This window comes from Aptenodytes forsteri, unplaced genomic scaffold, assembly GCF_000699145.1.
Source record: "Aptenodytes forsteri isolate BGI_AS27 unplaced genomic scaffold, ASM69914v1 Scaffold259, whole genome shotgun sequence".
Taxonomy (NCBI): domain Eukaryota; kingdom Metazoa; phylum Chordata; class Aves; order Sphenisciformes; family Spheniscidae; genus Aptenodytes; species Aptenodytes forsteri.
The window spans coordinates 1,022,321-1,032,952 of NW_008795251.1; the positions used below are offsets into that span (position 1 = coordinate 1,022,321).

At 37.4% G+C, this 10,632-nt stretch overlaps 1 protein-coding gene across 1 annotated transcript in view; it reads left to right on the forward strand.

Moving 5' to 3' along the window:
• The first annotated feature begins 452 nt into the window (after positions 1 to 452).
• ZDHHC17 (zinc finger DHHC-type containing 17) overlaps positions 453 to 10,632 on the forward strand; it is a 60,858-nt gene continuing 50,678 nt past the window's right edge. Inside the window, exons 1-2 of the mRNA XM_009278930.2 lie at positions 453 to 515; positions 2,227 to 2,330. Coding sequence (XP_009277205.2) covers positions 453 to 515; positions 2,227 to 2,330 — 167 coding nt within the window. The remainder of the gene's footprint in view (positions 516 to 2,226; positions 2,331 to 10,632) is intronic.

The window sequence follows — 10,632 nt, forward strand, 5'->3', positions numbered from 1 at the left end:
TAATTTAGTATAATTTAGTACTACAAAATGTACTTAATGCATTAGAATTTCTCTTAATTTGTGGTTTTTTTCCCTGTCTGAAATAGGTACATTGTATGTAAGAAATACAAACATGCTCTACTGAAGTTACTCGGTTTTGAAATTAATACTGAGAGGTTTTGGATTTGCAACTAGACTACCTTCTCAGTAGTTTACTCTGAGGTTATAAGTGGTATAAGTTTTTAGACTTCTGCTTAAGTGTCACTTCAGTATGTTGAAATCTGGAAATAGATATTTAAAACGTGGTTTTCAGATTTAAGTCTTCTTTTTATCTCTCTGAGAGATACATAATGCATGTAATAATTTTAGGATAGAAGTACCTTTAAAATAACTTTAATGAGAAAAATTTGTAATGACGGATTTGATTACCCAGCATCCAGTCATCGGGAAGGCATTGCGTTTATACTGCCAAGATGAGTAAGTTCCAGATTGAAGAGAGTCAGAGGGCAGAGTTGACTTGTCTGCATGCAAGCTCGGTATTTAAACTCCCATTGCAGTCAGTAGAGAGCTGGTTAATGTTGTCGCAGGAAGCTAGAAAACACTTTGGCTGACTAGCCACGACTAGACACAGTAAGAAGTTACTAATGCTTCTCATTGTGACCAACAGCTCCTTTTGCAGAAATTATTGCACAGCTGAGAGAATGTGATACATGGGAGACGTGCTCATCTTGGCAATAGGAAGACTTCCTAGTCCTAATATGTCTCTTAGTCACTGAAGCTAGCAGGGCGACATTTGCCTCTTGGGAGAGAAGGTGGTAGGGATTTGTGACTCCAAATCCTTGTTAAAGTTAGGTGTATTACATCATGGTTTTCTTGACTCAGGGTATCTTTATTTCAAAAAAATAAAAATCTATCTAGTATAATAATGAAAAAGATCACTCATTCTAATAACTAAGTGGAAGTTGGAACCTTAATTAAACATCTTTCATAAGGTTTTTAAAAGTATTTCCAGGTATAGATTAAAGAAACAAAATTTCTGCTCATGGAACTATATGTTAGGGAAAACTAAGTAAAATTAAATAACGCATTTTAATAAAATCAATTGAAATGCATTTTCAGAGCTTTCAGGGAGCTTGCTTGTCTTTTTGCTTCACTGTTCCAGTTCTCACACTTTTCTATGTAGTTTCATAAGGTGTTTAAAAGTATTTCCAGGTATAGATTAAAGAAACAAAATTTCTGCTCATGGAACTATATGTTAGGGAAAACTAAGTAAAATTAAATAACGCATTTTAATAAAATCAATTGAAATGCATTTTCAGAGCTTTCAGGGAGCTTGCTTGTCTTTTTGCTTCACTGTTCCAGTTCTCACACTTTTCTATGTAGCTATGCTGAATTGCACAGTTGATACACAGAGGCAATCAGCTATAGTATTTGTAATAAATGGAAAATTGTCTAGAAGCTGTATAAAACTAATCAATTTCAACTTGCTGAGCTGACTTTCACATGCATGTGGTTTGTAAAGAAAAATGGTATGTTGCTGCCCTTGTGATCTGTCAACACAATGTTCCACCAAGAGAAGCATTAAGGGTTGAAGTGTTGCCCTTCATCCAAAGAATTAAGTTTGTAGGGAGCTGTATCTGGTGAAGAACATGTCATGATCATGCCATTTATTTCTGAGACCCATGGGTTAAACATACGTTGATCACCTCTGAAGCTGGGATTGGAGTTGAAGAATCAATAAAGTATTAATAGGTTCTAGTCATTGGTACTAGTCGTTCCCAATTATTTATTTTCCAGAAAGTATTTGACTATGCTATTTGAAATATAACATTTATTTGTAGTAGCAGAGTGAGACACTGCCAGTTTATGGCCAGTAGCTTTCTTTAGCTATGCTATGTTGCATTTATAAAAACAAACAAAAAAGAAACTCAAAACAAACAAATAATTGTGGTTACTTTTTGTTAGTGTTCTAAAAAAATACCCCAGCATGGGATTTGGCAGACCTCTGCTATTACAGGTGGTGTCTTCTGGAAGGCGTTTGAAATCTATACTAGAGAAATACAGTGGCCTGCTTTGCAAAATGCAGAAATGTGGCCAGTCGGCTTACCACCCTCAGATTTAGGTAGCTTTATAGTTTATTGAACTGGGTACGGTTTGGAGTTTTGCTTATAGGAATTTTTTTTTTTCCTGAGAAGCTTTAGTAATGCTGATTTTGGTGTTCTAACAGCAAGTTTGTCTTTTTTTTAGGAAATAAAGCCTCAAAGCCATTACAACCATGGATACAGTGAATCTCTTGGACGGAAAAGCCACATTGATGATTACAGCACTTGGGACATTGTCAAAGCCACACAGTAAGTTTATTTCTGAGTGTTAGATTTGTCTGTGTCTGTATTAGTTAAAAAACAGTAAAATGGATTTTTTTATTTGCATAAAGTAGAAGGTGAACTGCATTTGTAGATACAGTAGTGGAAGATTTCAGAAGTGAACTCTACAAAATTACTGTTGAGACAAATTTACGAGCATTGTATGAAAATACATGGGAGGAATTATGGTAAGTTGTAAATATAGGTGGTTGCTGGACAGATTGTTAGAAGAGAAAGTATGGTTTTCTTCCTGTTGGTACTATTTAATTTCTGTAGGTGATGATTAAGAGGTAAGTGGGCAACACTGATACACAAACATGAGGGTTTCCTTGATTTGTTGGCATCATTTATAGGTTAGAAGGAATGTGTCTCTGTGTAACTTCCTTCACTGTCTCTCATTCTGCAGTTTCAGCGCTCCTATGAAACTGTGTTTATTGCTGAGAAAGGATTGTAGGAGTAAACTGTGTGCAAATTTAATAATGATTAAGAGGTAAGTGGGCAACACTGATACACAAACATGAGGGTTTCCTTGATTTGTTGGCATCATTTATAGGTTAGAAGGAATGTGTCTCTGTGTAACTTCCTTCACTGTCTCTCATTCTGCAGTTTCAGCACTCCTATGAAACTGTGTTTATTGCTGAGAAAGGATTGTAGGAGTAAACTGTGTGCAAATTTAATAATTGCATTCTTAATGCAGATGAATTATACAAGTTTGTCTTCTACACAGTTCTGTAGTACATACTAACAAGACTTCCTGAAGAATTGTCATGACACTACTTTTTAGCTTGCTATTGTTTACCATTCAGAAACAAACACCACTGTCACCTTTCATCAGTGAGCTGAGATGATAGTTTTGTAAGATTTTTATTGTTCTTGTATTGTTAATTTGAATGCTTAAACTATTATGTATCTTGCTGAGCTATTTGTCTTTTTCTTTTTGAAAGAAAATTTTTCTTTCCTCTTTTTCCTAAAAGGCATCTCCTCCAACTGAGAGCAGCTTTGCAGCTCTGCATGTGACACAGGCCCCATTTAGGTTTAGGAACTATGTACTTCCCTTCACTTCTTGTTTTGAGTTCTGAGGAGTTTAACTTTCTGAAATAGATGTTGACTGACTCTGCAATTGTTGCTCTAAATACTTTAATAGTAATACTACAACCTATAATCCTCGTATTAGGGGATTTTTGGAAATGAAAATATTGGCATAGCGTCAAACTAGCTGCTTCTTAAAAGCATGGAAATATGACAGCAGAAGTGGTTTTGCAAGTTACTTGTTTCCATTCTTGTATGCTCATTGCATGTTTGAAACCCGAAAACACATTTGTTCCCGTTAGCCCTCAAATTTAGGCTGATCTATGCTTTCAGCTGAGTTATAATTATTTCCTGGTCTCCTCAAACAAGAATCAAAAGGGATGTGAGTTACCTGTTAGGTGCCCTCACAGTCATGGTGAGACGTGATTTACAGAGAGGATGACAACTCACCAAAGAGGACTATAGTTTCGTATCATAGCCCTAATTGTTAGTATCACAGGGAAGGGGGGCTGTCAGCATGGGTGTATGATCAAGTTGTGGTATCCAGACAGCACTTCCCTGACTTGGGGGAGAACTCACCTCTTATTTTAAAGAATTTACTAGGATTTGAAGGCCATGATATATAAAACAGCTGTCTTAAAGGGAAAAATCTCTGAAGTTTCAGGCAGAAAATAAACCCACCAAATATCATAAGGCTTGTAATAAAATAAATAATGCTGCTGATATATTAATTCATTGTTATTAAAAAGATGAACAGTTCCTATTAAAATGATGCAGTTATTTACTTTTGTAGAAATATAACCTCTCTCATATGTATGAAAAATAGGTGATCTTATCTTCTACCACTTGTCCTCAAAAATCAGTATTCACTTAGATTAAAATATTTGCTGAGTTTGATTACTTTTTAGTTCAATGCTAATATAAGAAAGATGCCACAAAAGGCTTTGTAAAAAAGGGCCACTCATCTATCCCCGAGAACTCCCCTCCCGAAGCAGTTCAGTAAGTTCAAGCAAAACGTAGCCAAATAGAATAAGAATTATTTTCAGTCTCTTAGTTTGGGTGGTTTTTTTTTTCCCCAGGTCCAGACATGTAGCATTCAGCATGGGATTGGCAGCGCAGTTACTCTTTTTTTTTTTTCAGAACACTTCAAAACTTCCCCAAATGAATATAACAGGTTTTTTAGTGTGATACAGTCAAATGGTAGCCGGGGTGCTTAGCATTAGTTAAATGAAATTCTGTTGGTCTTGAGAATGGTCTAATAGCTAATTATAATAATGAAGTTGTGTATCTTCCTCTTTTTAACAAAAAAAAAAGTCAAACCGATCTGTCAGCCAAAATGATTTGGCATTTCATGTAAGGCCACTTAAATTGTAGGCCTCTTGACAGGTGCATTTCACCATAGCATAAATTGTTTGCTATTAAATTTGTAATAATCCAAGTAGGAAGCAGGTAGTCATGTCATATAAGTTGCTAGTCAGTCATTTAATTTTTTTCATAATCCTTGTTGTTCTTACAGTATTCGATGTGCTACATTATTAAAAGTTTCTCCTGTGAAAGTAACTAGTTATATTATTGTTGCAACATACATGAAAATGGGGGACATAGTTCCTTAAACCTTAAAGATGATGATGAAAAATGGGATGAAAAGGTTTAAAACTCATCTATATTCATATATGCTGTTTGACTGTAGAATTCTATTTTGAGATGTTGAGTTTATTGGCACTTGATTACAGAGAAATAAAACAATGTTAGTAAAATAATGCATTTGCTTTTATGTTTTTCAACAAGGGAAAATAAGAGCTCGCAAGCTCCACACGCTTTTCCAGAAGTATTTGTTGTTTCATATCTTGTTGAACTGTTCATGTGCTTTACCTTCTTGGTCTGTAGATTGGACACTCATTAAATTAACATGCTCATACACTATGAGCTACAAATCTAATGACCTCTTACAATCAAATTAAGACTTTGTATAGAAAAGAGTGGTTCAGCTGATGTTCTCATTGCAAAGAGTTTATCAGTATTTGTATTTTTCCCCCATTATGTTCCTGATAAATTCTCCCACAGATGTGGGGGCCAAGGCATACTTTATACCAAAAATAGTGTTTCTCTCTGTTTATTTTGCAGAAACTCGTGCCGGAGTAAAAATCATGGTGTTTGGTTTTAATATCTATTGATATAAAGGGCACTTTTCACTGGCTTTGTTATAAACATATCCAAGGGCATCTAGGTAGCATTAAAAGTAGTAGTGTCTTAGCCCTTCGTCTTGCAGATCTTACAATATGTGTGTAATCTCCTGGCATCTTGTATTTGGTTATAGCAAAATTCAGTTTGGTTTATATAAATTTTCCACTTTCTGAAAGCAGAAGCAGGCCACTCATACGTATTTGAAAATCTGTTTTCAAAGCAGTAGTAAAAAAAATCATCCATTCCTGCATTTGCTATTGCATTGGAGGAACATTACATGCTAATACTTAATAAGTACTTCACTTATAACTGCATAGAAAGTCTTCGAATTTCTTTTGCCTCTACAAAATCGGAGGGTGGGTTGTGTACTCTTTTCGTTCCTCTGTGATATCATTCAGTGCTCTCGCTGGAGCTGCAAGGGAATGGAGTCTGGTAAAAAAAAAAAAAGAAAAAAGTCATAAGTGATTTAAAAGTTAAATTTAATGGAGATACGTTGGGTATGTTTATTTCTGTCTCTTCTGGCACCAGTAGCCCTGCGTCATCCAAGGCTGGAGTCATAACTTTGAATATAATGTCTTGGGAAGGGCGCTGTGTTAATATAATAACTTGAAGTTGCTGCCTTTGTTTTGTTTTAAATCTTTTAAGCCATGAAACTAAGGAAAAGTAGCTAATGCTCACAGGTAGAGAAGTATATGATGGGTTATGACTAGGAGAACAAAATCTGAGACACATTAATCCTTGCGTCGTGATTTTCAGTTCTGTTGAGAGTGAATAGGCACCTTCTGCTTGTAGTGAACTTGAGCAAATTCCAGCTATGCTGAAAGTATGTTAAATAACCATTATGAACACGGGTATTAAACATTAATGATATTAACAAGTGCTTTTGTGACTTCTGGAAGATTGATTCCTTGTCCTCAAGTGTTATGATTTCATTAGTGCAAGATTAACTTTTCTGGTAGTTTTTATTCACTGAGATCATTCAAAATGAAGTTGTGTGTGTTGTGAAATAGTGAGGCACAAAATATGAAATATGCTGAATCTTGCTCAGGGGAAAAAAAATGTTGGATACACTTGAGAACATGCATTTTCCCCCACTATTTCTCATCATTCATAGGGTAACTGATAAGAAAAAAAATAGGATACATATGGAATAATTCAAATCGGTGAGGGTTGCCCAAAGTGACAATTACTCCTGGCTTTTTTCAGCTATTCACAGGAGAGGATGGGCAGACCGTGACACAGGTACACATACCTTATGCCTGGTCATTTGTGCCCATGGAGTTTGATTATATTGCTGAAAGTGAAATGTATCTGAAGTTCATATAAAATCGTGGGATTTCTTTAACCACACTACTAATATAGCCACAACTGTCTGGACAAATTTGAGGCTTTGGAACATAGGCAAGAACTGAATTTCTCCTGTCTCTCAACATCACTGTTAACAGCTCATTAAGCAGCTCTTGAGTTATCCCTTTGGTGTTGGAAACAAAACTGTCTTACTGTTTTAACACAAAAAACATGAGAAGGTATGAAAGGCTTTGTTAGTATTTAACCACCATCATTCATGGGAATGAGACTTCAAAAGATAAGAAAGATCATTTTTCTACTAATTGCATTTCCAGTTAAAACAGCTTTGATTGGAGTTACAATGATAGCAAGATGAGGGAGTGAGCTCCTGGCTTACCTACTGTTTGTTGGCATGGTGACGTGCTCACTTGAAGAGAGATTCCTTCCTAGTATTGTGGCCAAATTTTATGTTAATCATGCAGCAAAGCTGGCAGTGTCTATTTCCAAGAGTCGATGTGCTTGCAGACAAAAGATTAAAAAATGGATTACATATTTAAAATGCAAAAGGCTTCTAGAATACTATTTTTGAAAGTATTAAATTCAGAATATCTTTAACCTACCGTGACAAATAAAATGTTACAGGTTAGTTACCGAAATGGCTTAGAGACAGTGATAGTGAAATGAGCTTGCACAATGGTATTTTTGCCCTGGAAGAACTAGTCCCATTTCTTTCAGAACAAGGCAAGTTCAATAGTATGCTTTAATTATACTCCATATTGATGTTTTACAGCGTCACCCTCTAGAATTCACCCAGACGCTGAAAATGTGTTAGGTTTAACACATCAGTCTCTTGTGACGATTTGAGTCTTTTCCTCCAGTCCTCTTTCTTGAAGAGTGTAGAACCCTTTATAACAACATTATGAGCACGATTATGCTGTCTGAAATAGGTGACTTTCTCATTTTGAAATCTAACAGTGCGTCATCAACCTTTGGAGAAGGCAAGGTGAAGTCAGCTGCAGCAAATTGATGGAAGAAGACTGTAGGTTGTATGTGAGAGAAGAACGCTGCGTTTCTAGGACAGAGCTCAGAAAACCATGACTGCATCAGATTCAGTGTTTTGTTTAATTGTAGAGAGCCTGCTGTTTCCAGGAAGGGGAACAAATTGTTGTAAATTCCTAACCTTTTTATGCCAGGCAGATTTTGTCTGTCTAGATCCTTAAGTCCTCTTGTGACAATTTAATAAATTGGAGAGTTATTAAATTATACCTTGTGTGTTACATCTTTTGTAATCAGTTATGATTGAGTTCAAGATACCAAAATAAATTGCTAGGAACAGACAAACTGATGGTGACTTAAAAAATTGCTGTATACCTCATTCTCAGTTTAACTTTTGGAAAGCATTTTGTTTTCCTGGGAAGGCTCTTCTGATATATTGCAGAACTTCATGATTTGTTTTGTGGCCAAGTGGTAGGAAGTACCTGTGACTTGCAGTTTGCCTTCCAGTGGGGAGGAGGAGAAGTCTGCGATGCTAAGCCCGGAGAAGGAATCCATTCCTACAACTCCTTGTTGTGCCTGAACCTATGCGGTAGTCTTTGCCCAGGGCCTCACAGCAGTGTATGGGTGAATTCTAGAGGGTGGTATTTGTAAACATCAGTGGAACATAATTAAAGCATCTGATCAGGGCTTCTGCAGGGGCATTGGCGACAGCGTTCTGCCTCAACAGGCTGCAGAGTTGATTTGCATGCTTGCCACAGCTGTCCTTCATTTTCATATCTCTTGAGCAAAGTTCTTCAGAAAGCACCGTCACATTTTCTGTAAGACTGGAGATTTGCTTTAAATAAGATAAAAAACCCCAAAGAACAAACACCCCCCTGCCCCCCCCCCCAAGACTGTGACAGTGCTGCTTGGTCTAACAAAAACTTGACTAGGTATCAGAGGTTACTTTCAAGGAGGATCACTTTGTGTTGTGTAGTTAACTTGATAGGACACTCATCTAAATCATTTGTACGGTTTACCATAGCTGACCAACAGTAATGTCGTGGTTTAACCCCGATTGGCAACTGAGCCCCACGCAGCTGCTCGCTCACTCCCCCTCCAGTGGGATGGGGAAATGAATCGGAAGGATGAAAGTGAGAAAATTCATGGGTTGAGATAAAGACAGTTTAATAGGGAAAACAAAAGCTGTACACACAAGCAAAACAAGGAATTCATTCATTACTTCCCATCGGCAGGCAGGTGTTCAGCTATCTCCAGGAAAGCAGGGCTCCATCATGTGTAATGGTTACTTCGGAAGACAAATAGTATCACTCCAAATGTTCCCCTTCGTCCTCCTTCCCCCAGCTTTTATTGCTGAGCACAGTGTCAAGTGAAATGGGACATTGCTTTGGTCAGTTGGGGTCAGCTCTCCCAGCTGTGTCCCCTCCCAACTTCTCATGCACCCCCAGCCTAATCGCTGGCGGGGCAGCATGAGAAACAGAAAAGGCCTTGGTGCTGTGTAAGCACTGCTCAGCAATAGCTAAAATATTGGTGTGTTACCAATGCTGTTTTGGTCACAAATCTAAAACATAGCCTCATAGGAGCTACTGTGGAGAAAATTAACTCGATCCCAGCCAAAACCAGTACGTGTAAGGAAAATCTTAATCCGTTGCATGAAAGGTTTACATGATTGCCTCTTACACTTTATAGAAGTTAGCATTCTTGTGTTCGTGTTCTTTGTATCTTTCCAATAACTTAGAATATTTTATTAATATAATTCCTGCTTGTTGTGTAATACTACTTATTTAAGCAGGATGAGAGTCAGCTAAACTCAGCCTTAGGTAGTACAGTTTTTTTTTTAGCTGGTGACTGTTAAACCTGATAGCAGGGCTGTAGGTCAATAACTTCTTATATTATGGTTTCAGTTAGTTGTTTAAGTGAAGGCAGCAGACTTGTCTACAGTAGGAAGGGTTGTCATAACAGCTGACTAGAGTAGAACAGCTTGTCAACAAAAGGGTGTTTTGCTATTCTATGTGAATCACTTTCCAGGTTACCTCCAGATGTTGTAATATGCTAGTGTGATATTGTACTGCAGTAAGATCAGAGTTTGCTGTCTTGCTTTCAGAAGTCCTTTTTTCCCCCACCTCTTCTACTGTCTCTTCTCACTCCTCGGTCTTGGCTGACCTGCCTTTGGTAGTCCTAACCCGTTTCAGTGGTCCTTTCAGCCGGGGTAGGGAAAGTCAGGAATGGTACGTGTTAAGCCATTTGAAGAGGCAGTCGTCAGGCCACACTGCTGATCTAGACTGGGATTTGGGAGATAGTGCACCTCAAGATTGGCCAGACTTAGAACCTTATCAGTTTTCCTGGTAGTTATGTGTGTCTGAGTATGTCTATCTTGTCTAGCTGGTTGCATATTTTTAAGTCTTCGTAAACCAAACCTCTTCTCTCCCCTCCTCCTCCACCCCCCTCAACTGATTAAAAACAAAGCTTTGTCATCAAAATTATTCATGACTGCTGCTTTTTTACTCAGCTTGAGGGACCAAATTTTACAGGCTTGTTGCCAGTTGGTATGTACTGCACGCAGTAGTCTTTGGTCTGATCTTTTGTAATGTTTGGAAAGATTATAGGTATGACAGCAATTTCTAGCATTTTTTCATAATTTCTAGTGCAGCTTTCCTAAGAAATTGAAAGCGACATGATCTAAGTAGGCTGTTATGTCTAGTACTTCTTTTTTGATAGTGTCCAACTAATTTACGTGTGATAGGACGAGAGGAAATGGCCTCAAGTTGCGCCAGGGGAGGTTTAGATTGGATGT